We start from the raw sequence: 16,841 nt of genomic DNA, 5'->3' as shown, positions 1-16,841 counted from the left end.
AAAAGAGTGGTTTTTCTTCTCATGCTGTATGTTTGGCTTTCTGAAAATGTTGCCATCCAAGCTTCTTCCATTGCTTTTGCCAGTCTATGCTTGTCCCATGGAAAAAATTAGAAATAAAATCCCCACCCTCTACTACAACCACCAGTCCCACTGCGTATGAGTGACTTCCGTGATCCGTGTGCTCCTGTGCTGCTTTTCATAAAAAGAACAATAATGGTTTTTTGTTTTTGTTTTAAAAAGACACTCATAAAACATACAGGAGGAAACACTAACGTAACCAAAAGAGTGTGCAAGTTCCGTAACAGAAATAATAATGAGCTGGAAAGTAGGGAAAATAGTTCAGGTTATACTGAAGTACTGGAGTAGCTGTATGAGGGGCTGGGGCAAGCCAGCCAGATGGGCAGGGAATAAATAATAATAATACTATTATCATTTATAGGAGGTTAGAACATCCGGCCAGAGCCACACATAAAGTCTTGCAATATGTCAACAGGTTAAGTCTTTGTTTGCATATGCTATATCAGGATACGGTGAAATTGTCACTATGCAATTACCAGGTGAAGACTTTGAATTTGCATTTCATAAACAAAGCTAACATCTGCCAGCCCTGCCCAATACTTGCAGTTGACATCCATTCATTGTTCCTAATGAACTGATGCAATAGAAGATTTTCCACCCAAAAAATTACGCACTGGAATTTTTTCCACTTTACATCACTGGGGAGGGCTACTGATGATTGCTGTGCTATTAAGCTTGATGGGACAATGGTCTTAATTGGTATAAGGCAGCTTCCTCTGTCTTGGAACATTAGCTTCCAGTATTTTAACTTGGTATGAAAGGTAAAGGTAAAGGGACCCCTGACCATTAGGTCCAGTCGTGGCCGACTCTGGGGTTGCGGCACTCATCTCGCTTTATTGGCCGAGGGAGCCGGCATACAGCTTCTGGGTCATGTGGCCAGCATGACTAAGCCGCTTCTGGCGAACCAGAGCTGCGCACAGAAACGCCGTTTACCTTCCTGCCGGAGCGGTACCTATTTATCTACTTGCACTTTGCTTTCAATTTTCACCCAACAAATTCACAAGGACATTTCTCCTAACCCTGCCATGTTGTTCCTATGTTGAAATAAGAGGCTGTTGATAGCACTGTTGTAAATAGCACCATTTGTATTCTCAGATTGGTCCAAGATAAATACATTTTAAAATAAAGTATGTAAAACTTGACTGTACCTGTGACCTACTAGTCACAGGTGGCAAGTAAGAATTGTGCCCTGGCAATCATGCAGGGAACCATTTGTGTATCAATGCTATCAAATAATGGGGATTAGTTTGAGGTCTGATCAATTTACTTCATTGCTGAAGTTATTTTGATGAGAACTGTCCATGTGCTGGATAGATTCTCTACCTTAAACTTTTAAAAAAATTATTAGCTGCTAAAATCGGACTAATCCGGCACAGCAGTAATTCCAGCAATCATGGAGGGGGCAAAATGGTCAAATTGATAGATGAGGTTTACCACAGAAGCAGATCTAATCTCTTGCTGAAGCGAGAGAACATTGGACTCATTCATTTTATACCAGAAGCACACATTGGATTGGATACCTGCCCCCTGATCCTGCTTGTTCTGTGAAGGGAAGTAGGCGTACACACACTTCTGTGCAGGGGTGTTGTTGTTGTTTAGTTGTGTCCGACTCTTCGTGACCCCATGAACCAGAGCACGCCAGGCACTCCTGTCTTCCGCTGTCTCCCGCAGTTTGGTCAAACTCATGCTGGTAGTTGCAAGAACATTGTCCAACCATCTTGTCCTCTGTCGGCCCCTTCTCCTTGTGCCCTCCATCTTTCCCAACATCAGGGTCTTTTCCAGGGAGTCTTCTCTTCTCATGAGGTGGCCAAAGTATTGGAGCCTCACCTTCATGATATGTCCTTCCACTGAGCACTCAGGGCTGATTTCCTTCAGAATGCAGAGGTTTGATCTTCTTGCAGTCCATGGGACCCTCAAGAGTCTCCTCCAGCACCATAATTCAAAAGCATCAATTCTTCGGTGATCAGCCTTCTTTATGGTCCAGCTCTCACTTCCATACATCACTATTGGGAAAACCATGGCTTTTACTATACAGACCTTTTACTATAGAGCAGGGGTGGAAAGTCTGAATAGAGCCTACACAGGTAGACTAAGCTCCTGCAATCGACCTGAAAAGTGAGGGTGGAACACCCATTAAAAAGCCACCCGGTTTTGCTCCATGCATTTCGGATGCTATATGCACGCTATATACCATGCATGGGTATATCATATGGGTGAGCAGGACAGCCATATAATAATAATAATATTAATAATATATAGTGCTCTCTCTATATATGTATACACACAAAATATTTTCTTAATAATAATTGATATACAGCTTAATACCATGTCTTAGTTCCTAAGCAGTGTACAATATCGATAGAGCACACATCATAAAAGCAGTTCAAATGAACCGCAACATCACGAAAAGATTCCAGTGTGATGGGCAGGATCCTCCAATCCAACCTATGATTATATAAAGATCGGAATCTCTCTTGATAATATAAATCTTTTTGATTGATTTTTTTTAAAGAATTGGTATCTATTCTCCTTTTACTCACCTAATATAAACATGTGTGCTGACTAGCAATGGTTTTGATGGGCTACTAATGTTTGAGCGTTTTATTTCCAAGACAGGAAAATAAATAAATATGCAAGTGGATGGAACTTGTGATATGAACAGCTTTAAGCTTTCTTCTAGCCGGAAAATAACTGGACAAGCTCTACTGATTCTTTACTAGCTGAGGATGTGTGTGTGTGTGTTTGTGTGTGTGTTGCATAATCTCTCCCTCACCCCCAATATTCATTCTTTCTTTGATGGTCTTGCCAAGGATAACCAGCAATTAACCAGGAAGGTCTGTTAGCTTCAGCAACAAAGGGGTCCTATGATAAAAATCATAAAAGATCCATGGCAATGATGAAATGAACACCCATGGCAAACCTTTCAGACCGAAAAAAAGCCGAAGAGTAACTTGAAACACCGGTCAAGCTGCTCCTATAATTGCGGTTGATGTGCATCAGGGATAGCCAACCTGGTGCCCTCCAGATGTTAAAATTACAGCTCCCAAGGCTGCTGACCATTGGTTAAGTTGGCAATGGCCCCCACCTCCGTGCAGTTGAACTTTATTTATTTTGGGAATGGGTGGAGCCTGCCCCCTCTCCTTACAAATAATAAGTTTTAAATTATTATTTATTTTATTTTATTGCTTCTCCATGGATCTCTGTGCACAGGGCAAGAAGTAATGTTTTCTGCTTTCCTGGCCAATCTCTGCATCTTGAGAAGGGGAAGGAGGAAGGTCTGTCAGCCCAAGACAGTCCATATGAGTCCACAGAATTCTTACACTGCATGTGTCCCAGCACCAGGTTTGTGTGCCTGGTGTCCTTGGACACATTGAATCCAGTACTCCCTATTTATCTGGACAAGACACTTTTACACTGCTCCCTACCACCTTTCCCATTCTCTCTCTATCTCTCTCACACACAAATCTGCTACCAAGACAGGCATTCCTCTCTCCCTGTGACACACAGCGAAAAGAACAAACTTTCTAATGCCTCTTTAAAGGAACACTCTACATTACAAATTGGCAAACCGGTTGCACACACACCGGTTGCAGGTTCTCCCCCCGCGTTTCAGGGTTCATAGTTGTGGCAAGAAACGAAGTGCTTCAGTAGTAAATGGTTGCACCCTGCCAAGGACCTTCAGTTCCAGAGAATGTTGACCCAAGAAATATATATATTTAAAGTTTACAGCGGCTTATGGGATCTGGAGTTCAACAAAATCTGAAGGGCACCATGTTGGTTAAGCCTGATGTACAGGGTAGAGTGGCTACATTCTGGAAACATGATGGGCTTTGTGGATGTCTGAGTATGAACAATCTATCTCTCTTCCCAGGGATTTGTAGCTCTGTTAGAGTTGTAGTTCTGTGAAAGGAATAGGAGCCTCCTAACATCTCTCAGTATCCTTGACAAAACTGCAGCTTGGAGGAAGCTGTGGCTGTTTAAAGTGGTATCATAGGGCTTTAAATGTATGGTGTGAACATGGTCTTTGGCTGTGTACAGATTACCGGCTTGAAACGCAGTGAGGTAGCTTTTCCACGCAGCATTTCAAGTTGAATTTGCTTGTCACCATGCACATCGGAGTGGTATTCAGTGCAGCCTGAACGAGGACATCATGCTCAAGTTGGATTGGACTGCATCGAAACACAGCATTTCTCCAGAGACTACAGGATAGCTCTGTGTCCCTGGGTAACGCCATGTGTTCACAGATTCAAAAACAAACAGTGGGAGCGGAGGACTGGTGCCACAGTAACTGGTAATGTGTACACAGCTTTAGGATTACTAGGAAAGTGGCAACTCTGCACCATATGGTTCTAAAACGAGAGCTGAGCATTTTAGAATTCTAAGTACAGTTAGCAGAATAACTCAAATATGGCTCGGGGATATTGGATGGATTCGGTTCATATGATCACTTTGCATCCACTGTGAGATAATTATTACTCAATCAAATCTCAAAACTTCATGTAAGCTAAATAGATATCACAGCAAGTGTGTTATGTCTTCAGGCTTCTGTGCGTAAGAAAAGGTAATATGTACCTACCCACAGAGTGAGTCCAATATGGTCCTTAGGCAAGGACGATTATTAAATGTAGGGGCCAGATTGAAACTACCAGCCCAGCTGTCCAAGACACATGGCTCTGCTCTGCTTGTCTTTTTCCATTGACACGTCTCACATGGTGGTTTGGGGTGTGCACAAAAATAAAGCCCAGTTCAGGGTTTTGTCTACTGCACCTTTTGGGTAAGCTGTTAAAATCTGAAACTTCCAGTGTAAAGAAGCATCACCACTTTACAAGTCTAGGAACACAGGAAGCAGCCTTATGCTGAGTCTCAGACTATTGGTCCATCTAGTTCAGTATTGTCTACATGGAGTGGCAGGGTCTCTCTTGAGTTTAAGACAGGACATTCCCAGCCCTTTCCTGGAGATGCTTTGGATTGAACCTGTGACCTTCTACATGCAGCGCAGATGATCTTCCACCAAGCTTTGACCTAGTTTGAAAGCTGCTGCTCTACCCCTGAGCTACAGTCTAGTCTATCCCATTGATTTTAGTGGTCCTCCAAGGTAGGTTTAAGGATGCAGTCTGCTGTATCTGCAGCTCCACAGCTTGCAACACGAAGGATGGAGTGGGGTGGTTCTTCTTGGGTGGTTGTTGTTGTTTTGCTACAGTAGCTCTCAGACTGGTACAACAACAGGCCTAGATCAGGCTGCTTGCTGACACTTGCCAGAACCCAGCAACTTTAACCAACCCCCCAAATGCCCCCTTTGGGTGGTTTACACTAGCTTTCACCCATCCACAGTTTGGGCAGGTACATCAAGGAGTTCTAGGGTGGCAAAGGCCTTACACTGCCACAGCAGGGCAAGGCTGGATGAAGCAGTATTGCCACCTTGTCAACATGCCCCCCAGTCCAGCAGTTCTGGGGTCTGGGTTGCTCTGCCTGCATCTTTAAAAAAAAGTTTCAGGAGGGCTTTCCTAAAAATAGAGGAGATTCAGCTGTCTTCCCCCCACATGCACATTTTGTCCTCAGTATACAAACAATATTTTTACACCCTACAGCTTCTTGTGCTTTGCCATTTCTTTGCCACAGATAGGCTGGGGCCGCCTCTGGATATAACCCTGGATTCGCTCAACTGCACGGCATTTAGTATACAATGGAGAATGCCTCGGCAGCATGCAAGTTCCATCACCGGGTATACTGTGAGTACCTTTCTGTTTTGGCTATGCAAGGAGGTATTCCTGTGTCCAGTGTCTCCAGGGCCGGGTTTAGGTTTGATGAGGCCCTAAGCTACTGAAGGTAATGGGGCCCTTTACACGTCCAGCTGTCCTTTGTCAACAACAAATTGTCACTGATTTTAGTGTTGAATAGATGCAGGTGGCACTGTGGGTAAAACCTCAGCGCCTAGGACTTGCTGATCGCATGGTCGGCGGTTCGAATCCCCGCAGCGGGGTGCGCTCCCATCATTCGGTCCCAGCGCCTGCCAACCTAGCAGTTCGAAAGCACCTCCGGGTGCAAGTAGATAAATAGGGACCGCTTACCAGCGGGAAGGTAAACGGCGTTCCGTGTGCTGCGCTGGCTTGCCAGATGCAGCTTGTCACGCTGGCCATGTGACCCGGAAGTGTCTGCGGACAGCGCTGGCCCCCGGCCTCTTGAGTGAGATGGGCGCACAACCCTAGAGTCTGGCAAGACTAGCCCGTACGGGCAGGGGTACCTTTACCTTTACCTTATATGCTATATGGTAATTTATGGACCTAATAGGTATCTAAAGCCATTTGCACATAACAAAATATGTACATCATCGGAGCCTACACAACACAAAACACTGTTGCTGCATGTAGGTTTTATTTTATTTGTTCTTTATCTTATATTTTGGAAATGTACATTCAGTTTTTTTGCCCCCAAATTTTTTGGGGGCCCCCAAGAGAGTGGGGCCCTAAGCTATAGCTTGTTTAGCTTATACATAAATGCGGCACTGAGTGTCTCAATAGCTCGTGGTGTCATGTTTATGTGACTACAAAATTCTAAGTACCAGTGATACACATTCAGGGAGGAATTCAGCGTCATGTTCTTGTAATCATTCTTTTGGCACAAGTTGCATATACCCTGAACCCTGAGCTTGTTGTGGATGTGCAGCCAGCTTTTTTTAGCTGAATGAGCCCAGGAGCAACCCCATCTTCTCTTTCCAGTAAAAGCTGGCTGTGCCGAATTCTGATTGGCTGGACCCTGTGACCAATCAGAATACCTCTTCTGTGCAGACTGCAGATTGGCTGGCACTCAGAGGCATCACAAAACTGCTTTCCTCACCAGAGCAATGTTTCCAGTTTGGCCAGTGATCAAGGACAGTAGGAACTGTATTCCAGCAACATCTGGAAGGCTGCAGGCTCTCCACCCCTAATTTAAAACTATTAAATGAAAAAGAGTCCTGTTCCTTGCAGAATTTGGTACTTCAACTGAAGAACTGTGCATACTTTTAAATAATTATGATATCATGGGCACAATGTTACTCCTAAAGTGCAAGACAAATAAGAAACAAGACAAACCCTGCCCTCCAGGCTTGCGATAAACATAGGGAAAGGACACACAGGCAAGGTCATGCGAGATTTTGTGTAGGGCTGCCACCTCCAGTTCTGCCTAAAGATCCTGTCACTTTAAAATCGGTAGGGCTAAGAAAAAGCCCAGCAGGTCTGAGTTTCTTTGCTGCTGTATATGCAGCCGAAGTCTTTGGTGGTCCAGCTGTCCAAACTCTCCTGTGCCTGTTTAAGCTGGGTTGGATTTCAAGCTGATGGGATGTAGCACACAGCAGGCAGCATTAATCTGAAAATCTAAGGGCAGGGGAATCCAAAACTACCATACATTTTGCCTTTCAAAGGATTATGGTGCAGTAGTCTAGTAAAGGGTGTGAGAACCCTGAACTTGTTTTGTTATGCATGGTTTGGTTTCCTGTTCGCTTTCATATTTTATCTGTCTAATAGTTCTTACAGAGCCAGGCAACCACACTCCTCAGTATCTTTAGGCTTAGGTATCCCTCTTTCCCCTCTGACCCTTTCAAAACTAGCACCTCCCCTATATTTTGATGAAATGAGAGAGTTAACCCTTCCCTCTCCCAACTGCAAGTTTTCCTCCGGAAAGGGCCCTCCGGGATCACAACTTGGCTTGAAAAAATGTTGCTGTGATATAAACCCAAATCAGTGTTATTTTTTTTGAAAAATGGTGTTGGAGCTCACCATGAACATCTCTCCTCCTCTCTTAGAACCTGGCAACCTAAACGCAACACACTCCTCCACTCCTTTTGCGCCAAGAAGAGTATCCCACCACAATTGGACGTGTGTGTGTGTGTGTGTGTGTGTGTGTGTGTGGAGGGGTACTCCTCCTGCCAGAGCCAATAAAAGGCTCCTTTCAAGCCTAATTGCCTTGGGGGTAAAAGCTGAGTTGAATGTCAATATTGCTTATACTCGCAATGCTTCATTTCACTGTCATTCTTACTAGTTTACCTAACCTAACCAATTTATTTTAAAGGTCTATTACACCGAGTTCAAGGCAGAGAAACCAATTAAACAGCAGTCCCATGATGTGCCTCTTAGCCTGGACATGCTCAGTATGGTAAGTATTTGATATTAAGCATATGCGGTTCTTGTAGGTCAGTTTATCTGATCAATGGAATTTTATCAACACAGGGGCTCTGCTTAGATCAATAAAGTCTGGAGTAGTGTTTCTCAAACTTGGGTCCCCAGCAGTTTCTGACTACAACACCCATCATCCCTAGCCAGCAGGACCAGTAGTGAGGGATGATGGGAGTTGTAGTCCAAAACATATGGAATGACGCCATTTTGTTCCCGTAGACTTGAGTATCATGGCTAAATGACAGCTTTCCATTTGCTCTGCCCATGGCCTGGCTCACCCATCAAATTAAACCATAGTTTAAAATGAACTGTGCAGCATGCTAGTGCATTCTTTTGAAAAGTTCCTGCTCCTCCACTCCTGCTGCTACCGCTCCACAAGGAAACAAGCCAATGTTTGGCCCTGCTGCGATATCAAAAACTTCCGGAGGAAGAGAGGGGAACCTGCCCCGTTGTATATCGGGTGGGGGGGGGGGCTGTGTGGAGAGAGTCTCCTTCTTTAAATTCCTGGGAGTTTACCTTAGTGAGGACCTCACTTCGAAAATCAACATAACTCAGGTTGTCAGAAAGGGCCAACAGAGATTCCATTTCCTCAGGGTCTTGCGAAAGAATAATGTTAAATAACAACTGATGAACTCCTTTTACCGGTCCACAATAGAAAGTGTGCTTTCATACTGTATCACAGTGTGGTATGCTGGCCTGACAGCCACGGACAGAAAGTCTCTACAGTGGGTGGTGAATACAGCACATAATATCATGGGCTGTTCCTTGAGTCCGCTAGATGACATTGCATGGGATCGTTTCCTTAGGAGAGCAAGAAAAATTCTCAGGGATGACTCACACCCCGGCCATCACCTCTTTAATCTTCTGCCCTCGGGAAGGAGATATAGAAGTATAATCAGCTGTACCAACAGGCTAAAAAATAGCTTCTATCCATGGGCTGTTAGGCTGTTGAACGAAAAATAACAGTGAAATTGACTTGCGAGGTGGTGTGTTGTTTGATAAGAGATTGAGGGTTGGGAGGGAAGGCTCGTTTAATTTCATTGTACACAGGTTGTACAATGACAATAAAGGTATTATTATTATTATTATTATTATTATCATCATCATCATCATCATTAGGTCCTGGTTTGTTTCTCTCCAATCAAACCAAGAGTAGTGACCAAGTTTTCTTCTTGGCTTAGTACTCTTGCTTTTTTCAGGGAAACGAAATCACAAGCCCAGGTATGTCACAGATGTCTCTGTGAGACTATGCAGCAGGGCTGCATAGAGAACTTTTAAACAGCATACACAAACACTCCACTTGTTCACTTAAACCATGGTTTAAGGTAAAGTGGGTTTGTTTGCCACTCTAGCCTGTTTCTGTCTCTGTGGCAGTGCCTGCAAAGTTAGGGTGACCAAGTGCAAAACAGGATGCCTGCATCTTTTAATAGATGTGCAAAACAGCATACAGTGGTACCTCGGGTTACATACGCTTCAGGTTAAATACACTTCAGGTTACAGACTCTGCTAACCCAGAAATAGTGCTTCAGGTTAAGAACTTTGCTTCAGGATGAGAACAGAAATCGTGCTCTGGCTGCGCAGCGGCAGCAGGAGGCCCCATTAGCTAAAGTGGTGCTTCAGGGTAAGAACAGTTTCAGGTTAAGTACGGACCTCCGGAACGAATTAAGTACTTAACCTGAGGTACCACTGTATTCTAGCTTGCATGACAAGCAATACTTGCTGAATTTCCCTTCTGTGCACAACTCTCAAAGGTACTGGTGTCTTGTCCTGTTTTGCAGCTGTCCACCCTGTTCAAGAAAGAGTTGCCATCTGCATCTACTCCACTCTTATGACATTCGTTGTTGCATAATATGCAGAAATCCAACAGGTTTCTCTCTCTCTGTATCCCTCTCTGTTTTGGGAGGAGCTGCGCCTATTGCATCTCTCGGTGCCAACTGTAAAAAAGTCCCAGCAGCCTCTCAGAAAACAGACTTGACGTTACTAAGTCTAATTGTGTGTTCTATAAGAAAACCAATGTCTGACTTTACCATTATCTTCCATTTTTTTTCTATTTTCTAAAAAAATATATAGTTTCAGAAATTGTAATCTGGGGAACATGGCTGTCTAAATTAAAAACATGTGGTAGCCTTGTTACAATTTGACTTTAAGTATGGCATTTTAATTAAGGAGACATCTGCATGTGTGTGGAAAAATATACGAGTAAGTGAACAGCTCTGTTGGTCATTCCCAGTGAACTGTGCCATGTGGGACCGATCAGAGCTCTTCCATGCACAAAAGTCTTTCTAGGGTGTGCTCAGGCCCGTTTTTATGCAGCAGGAATGGAAAAGTAAGTGGGTGAACAAAAGCAAGCTATGAAGTGCAATCCTGCTTGCTTTGTGTGCTAACAGGGCTTTGATCCTTGTGGGTGGAATTTTAAAATAGCAGACACCGATGCTCCCGTTTGCTAGTGTATAATTCATGGCTTATAAGTTTATTATTTGAAGAGAAATTCTCACACCCCTAAAAGTAGTGAGGCCTTTAAAAGAGGAGTAGACAAATTTATTCAGGGTAAGTTTGTATTCTGCCTCAGCTGTCAGAGGCAGTATATATCCCTGAATAACAGTTGCTGAGAACCACAAGTGAGAAGAAGAAGAAGAAGAAGAAGAAGAAGAAGAAGAAGAAGAAGAAGAAGAAGAAGAAGAGGAGGAGGAGTTTGGATTTGATATCCCGCCTTATCACTACCCAAAGGAGTCTCAAAGTGGCTAACAATCTCCTTTCCCTTCTTCCTCTCTCACAACAAACACTCTGTGAGGTGAGTGGATCTGAGAGACTTCAGAGAAGTGTGACTGGCCCAAGGTCACCCAGCAGCTGCATGTGGAGGAGCGGGGAAGCGAACCCGGTTCACCAGATTATGAGTCTACCACTCTTAACCACTACACCAGTTGTGTTGTTGCAGTTAGGTATTGTTTTGAGGCTTCCCATAGGCATCTGGTTGGCCACACTGAGAACAGGATTCTGGGCCAGATGCCTTATTCTTAGAAACGCCAAGCCTTGCATGAGCATATGTTGCAAAATGGCAAGTGATGGAAATACCACAGGGAAGACCAGGGCCCAAATTTCTGCATTTCCGCCTCTTGGCACCTTCTTTTCTTTCCATTGTGTTTGCTTGTGTCTTCTTTGGCATCCTGCTCCCTTCTCAGGGTCCCACTTCAGAAGGAAAGAGGGTTTGCTTCACTCTTTTCTGCTGCCTCCTCTTGTTCTGACCTAGGGTTGCCAGCTGGTTGGCTCCTGTGCATTTGCTATGCGGAAATCAGTGGCTGACACTTCAATGGCATGGAGTTAAATATTGCCACTTGCCTGGGAGTTTGGTTCAGCTCACATTTAAAAGTGAGCATATCTAATATTCACTTTCAGGAACCATTCGTGAGCCATCGTTCAATCTTCATTCTTTTCCAACTTTTGCGATACAGTTCTCCAGCCAAGTAATGTGTACAAAAACGCAATTACTAGGGTAAATATAAATGCATATGTTTTCGAAAACAGCATATAACATGTATTACATATGGGAATATTGCTTTGCAAAAATGTGCATATTGCACCCAATATGTTTTATCCGATATGTTTATTTAATTATGGTGCTTCATTAAGAAGTTCTTCTTCTTTTCCTTCTACCAGGGTCAAATGGATGGGCAAGCCATTTTTGTAAGTATTATATTTCTGGAGATTGTTGTTGTTGTTTTTTTTGCATTTCTGGGCAAAGTGGCCAATTTCCACTTACCTTTTCCAAACATAGGCACAGCATTTATGGCCAGTATTCTCCAGCTCTGGTAAATGACTAGCAGGCAAGATAAAACGCCTCTGTTATTCTTCCTTCTTCCTCCCTCAAGAGAGTTGGATCGTTGTTGCTGGTGGGAAAAAAAACAAGTGATCTTTCAGTAGCCAGAACATGTGTGCCTGAGAGCTTGGACTCTGGTGTCCAAATCCCAACTTTAGTAGAGAAAGCCATTTTCTTTTCTCCCTACCCTTCACTGACCTGGTGGTGAAAATGAAGAAGCCATGGCAAGGTCTTCATGTGAATCTTTCTGACAAATGCAAAGAGAGAGAGAGTTAAAAGAAGGGGGGTGGGGTGGAGAGAAGAACACAGTGAGATTTGGCAGACAAATCATTAGTTTTCTGCACCTGGAAATAGAATTTCAAGCTGTTCTGAAGTTTTCTGTAATTTTCCATGTACTGTGAGTAAGATTTTAGGTATCTGCAAACAAGAGGCGCAGGGAAGGAAGAGCACTGACAAAGTTTGCAGAAATGATTCTGATGTGTCATAACTGAATTTTCCAAGTGCTCTTACTTCAAGTCATTTTGGCCATCAATATGCATCCGTTAGACTAGTCCTAGACTGTGATTTTACCACTGACAGAGACTGGGAAACCGGAACTCTCCCTGGCAAGTAGGGGCAGTCGGAGGGTATGACATTCACCTCAGACTTAGCAGTGCTGAGCTCTGTTATCCAAAGGACAGACTAAAATGTACAACTTGGGTTCTGTTTGGTAAAAATGTCAGCACATCTGTTTCCATTGTGTCCTTGTGGGCGTCGGTGAGGTTAGAATTTCTCTTCGCACTGCTGTGGGTTTAAAATTAAACTAGATCGTGCACTTAGTTGCCTTTGATGCTGGAGGAGGATGTGGCATAACTTTGCTTTGGACAGCAAACCTCTGTCAGCGGCAAATTTACTTCCAGCACAGACGTCTGAACTGTGCTGAGAGATGGGTGTAGGTCAAACAGATACGACTCCCTCAGGAGAGCTTTTCAGGGGAAATCCTTGACCTTACTTGTAGTTGTTTACATGTTCAAAAAGAAAAGGCGTACTCTAATTGGAACCCGGAACTGGATGAAGTGCTGATCATGGGATTGCTACCAACAACACCAGTCCTGTGTTGAGTTTCTCTTTCCTTCCTTAATTGGTATCCTCCTGATGTTTTGGATTACAACTCTCATCATCCCTGACTGGGGCTTATGGGAGTTGTAGTTGAAAACAGCAAGAAGGTGCCATATTGGGGAAGGTTGCACTAGCCATCACATAGTTAAGGAAATAATAATGATAACAACAACAACAATAACAACAACAACAACAACAACAATTTATTATTTATACCCCGCCCATCTGGCTGGGTTTCCCCAGCTACTCTGGGCGGCTCCCAACAGAATATTAAAAACACGATAAAAGATCAGATATTAAAAACTTCCCTAAACAGGGCTGTCTTCAGGTGTCTTCTAAAAGTCTGGTAGTTGTTTATTTCCTTGATATCTGATGGGAGGGCATTCACAAGGCGGGAGCCACTACCAAGAAGGCCCTCTGCCTGAAATCTAGGATGTGACCTCATCATACACATTTTGGCACTCTGGTCCATATTATTGGCTGCTGCTTGCATTGGGAAGGGAACTGCAGAAACTCACAATGTGATGATATCATGTGTTGCATTTCCTCTACTACCCATTATGGGGAGAAGGTGAGGACCTAAAGGACTTGGGGCCTGGTGATCTAAAGGACTGCCTTCTTCCACATGAGCCTTCTTGAAACTTTGCAATGGATATTTAAGTCCTACTTCCAGGCCCACTGCCATTTGAGAGAGGCCTTCTTGGTTGTGGCCCTTTACATTTTGGAATGCCCTTTCCTGAGAAGCTGAGATTTTTAAAAAAAGCTTTGCCAGACATTTCCTCAAGTCAGATAGTTACAATTTTTATTGCTGCTTTCGCCTGGGTTTATTCATGGTTGGTGCCGCTCCTGTACTTTAATGTTGTTTTATAGTAGAAGACTTCTTATTGGGTAGTTTTATTCTTTTAAGTGTGGAAGTTTTAATTGCTTAGTGTTATTCTTTTAATTGTGTGCTGCCTTGGTTGCTGAAGGATGGCTTAAACATCCCCTTAATAAGAAAATGAACAAATTCAGCCTGAAGTTGCCTTTCTAGCAGAAAGAGGATTTGCTGGACCACACAAGGTTTTACTTATAATTAAACAGTTATTTGTATTTTTTAAAAAATATATACATACACATATATATATATTTCCCCAATTTATATTTCAAACAGGAAGTTGTCATTGGAGATTTGAAGCCAGGCACTTTCCACCGTGTAAGTGTAGGAGCTTACGGCTGGGCAGGAAAAGGCAGACCCAGCATGCCCAGAAATGTAACGACTTTATCGCAAGGTAAAAGCTGTGTGAATAGCTTGCAATTGTGGATGCCGGTTGGGGCAGAGATAATCCCAGGCATTGTGTTTTGCTGGCAGGCGAATGCATGCTGACAGCGAGAGGGTACAGCGTGCAAATTGCAGCTGGGGATGGAGGGGGATGAAGATTTCAGAAGTACTGCTGGTGAAAGGGCAAGATGTAGATGTATTGGCAAAACAGCCAGGAGTGCTATTAAAGATTTAAAAGGAGAAATGCAGCCTGATGTGGTTTCTTGGCACCTTCGTAAACTTCCTTGAAATGTCTCCACAAGGGCATCGAAGCATTTGCTTTGCTTCATAAAGTTTCTGGTCTGCAAGGCTGCCTCCTTGTGACAGCCAGGCACTTCGTTGACCTGGAGATGCCAGGAGTTGGATCTGGGACCTTTGGAATGAAAAAAAACATGCGCTCTCTCACTGTCCTGTGGCACTAACTACAGCCACTAGGTCTAGGGGAAAGAAAGTAGGTTGCAGGAGCTGGAGGTAACAGCGAACTAAGGAAGCCAACAAAATATTCTGATGAGATGTCCAGTTCCTTTCAAAATATAGTTGTATAGATGCATTTGCCACAGCAAGAAGTACTTTCTGGGATTCTCCAAAGTGACCGATGAGATGGTATGATTGGCAGACACATACTCTTCTTTCGTTTTAGATAAATGCATGCCTCCAGATCCACCATACCAGCCTCAAGTGCTGGTCGTTTCTGACTCAGAAGTTGCTCTGTCGTGGAAACCAGGACCCAGTGAAGGAAGTTCCCCAATTCAGTACTACACAGTGGAATTCATAAGGTGATTTTGCTTATAGGATTTGCATTTGTGTACACTCTTGGCTCACACGGGTTGAAATCTATTTCAGACTGGTATCTTTATTCTAGGTGGAAGTTGGTTCTCATTTATTCATTCATTCAAATGGCTTGGTCCCAAAGAAAGCTCCTTCCCTTCTTATGTCCTATTGATGCTTTTCATGTGCTCCTCTTTGGACAGCGAGAACATACAGAGGACATAATCAGAGTCCTGCTGGATCACACCAAAGGCTCATCTAGTCCAGGCTTCTGGACTGACCAGCCAGGGGCCTATGGTAAGCCTGCAAGCAAGACCAGAGGCATATTGCTTCTGATAATGGAGGTAATTTATAGCCATCAGGACCAGCAGCCATTTCTGTTGCTCTCTACAACTCCTTTTCCTCTGGAGACTCCTGGAAAACTCAGCATCCTTCCATAGCTTTGCAAAAACCATGTTATTTCTCCCAACTTTCAGTGGCTGTGAGTTTAGGGATATATAACGCCATGTTCTAGTTGTTTGAAATAGGTGTTTCATATTATTGCATTCACCTGTGAGCATCAGCAAGCTCACCTGTTTAGATGTCATTCTGGAAATGATCAGGAAGTGCAGTCACAGCCCCTTGGCTGCCAAATCTTTTGAGGTCTCAGTTGTCCTTGGCAGCCTTATGCCAGGCAGGTGAGTGGGAACTTAGAAAAGAGTGAATGGGTACATTTTGTTAAGTTCAATATACAGATGATTGCCTTGACACCTTGTTTATGCAAGTCGGTTGAGCAGGTGTGGAGCCTTTTGGTGAACACAGATGGACAACAGCTGTGCTCTTCATGAATGTGATTTATTTTGTGTATTGTTAACCACCTTCAGGATAGCCATTTTATGTTTGTTTGCAAATCGTTGTCTGGGTCACGGTGATCTTGCATTTCCAGGAAAATGTGAAATGCTCAAAGCCATCATAATAACGTTTTGCTTAGAAATGCGACGTACGCATTTCATTACATGATTTACCTGAATGCATATGGTGCTAAATACTAGTCAAAGCAGCTTGCCTTCTGCAAGACATATATTTGTGGTCACTGCTGGAGATGTTTCTTCTCCCATTATGATGATTGTTAAAGGTGTCATGGCCATTGGCTATGAAAAGTAAAAATCTGTTAGACCGATTCTTGAAGCTGTTTGGTGGAAAGGCGCTCCTACGCACTTCCATTATATCTTAGGTGAGACTATCTTGTTTCCGACTCATGTTCCTGGCTGCCACTGCAGATCACCTCCCAGTCTAAGCATCAATCAGCTGTGTGGAACAGGGAACTCCTCCACATATACACCTGTATTCCATTGTATATCTATATTGTCTTGTTCCCTACCAAAGTGCTGGCTGTTATTGTGCATTTGACTATTAGATGCAAAAATATCCAAGGTTCAGACTTACATAGTAATTAGGTAACCTTGGACAAATTTCAGCTTTCTATTCATTTTGGAAATGTCCTAAGCATTTTGCTATATCCATGAGCCATTCATGTTGAAGATAACTATCTATACCTCTCTCTATGTATTTTATTCTTGGTTTATTTGTGTAAGACAGTTGCCATCTTAAAGCAAGTTAAATATTCTCCATTTGAATTAAGATATTTCGTTCTGAC

General features: G+C 43.4%; 1 protein-coding gene across 2 annotated transcripts in view; it reads left to right on the top strand.

The window, feature by feature from the left end:
* The window catches only part of EGFLAM (EGF like, fibronectin type III and laminin G domains), a 107,417-nt gene that overhangs the window by 29,351 nt on the left and 61,225 nt on the right, over nt 1–16,841 (top strand). For both annotated transcript variants that reach the window (XM_028748927.2, XM_028748928.2), the window contains exons 2-6: nt 5,698–5,807; nt 8,125–8,208; nt 11,883–11,909; nt 14,291–14,408; nt 15,078–15,213. In XM_028748927.2, the coding sequence (XP_028604760.2) occupies nt 5,698–5,807; nt 8,125–8,208; nt 11,883–11,909; nt 14,291–14,408; nt 15,078–15,213 (475 nt within the window). The remainder of the gene's footprint in view (nt 1–5,697; nt 5,808–8,124; nt 8,209–11,882; nt 11,910–14,290; nt 14,409–15,077; nt 15,214–16,841) is intronic.

This window comes from Podarcis muralis, chromosome 11 (assembly GCF_964188315.1).
Source record: "Podarcis muralis chromosome 11, rPodMur119.hap1.1, whole genome shotgun sequence".
Classification (NCBI taxonomy): domain Eukaryota; kingdom Metazoa; phylum Chordata; class Lepidosauria; order Squamata; family Lacertidae; genus Podarcis; species Podarcis muralis.
Note: the sequence above shows the minus strand (reverse complement) of the source record. Positions and strands in the feature narration are given on the sequence as shown.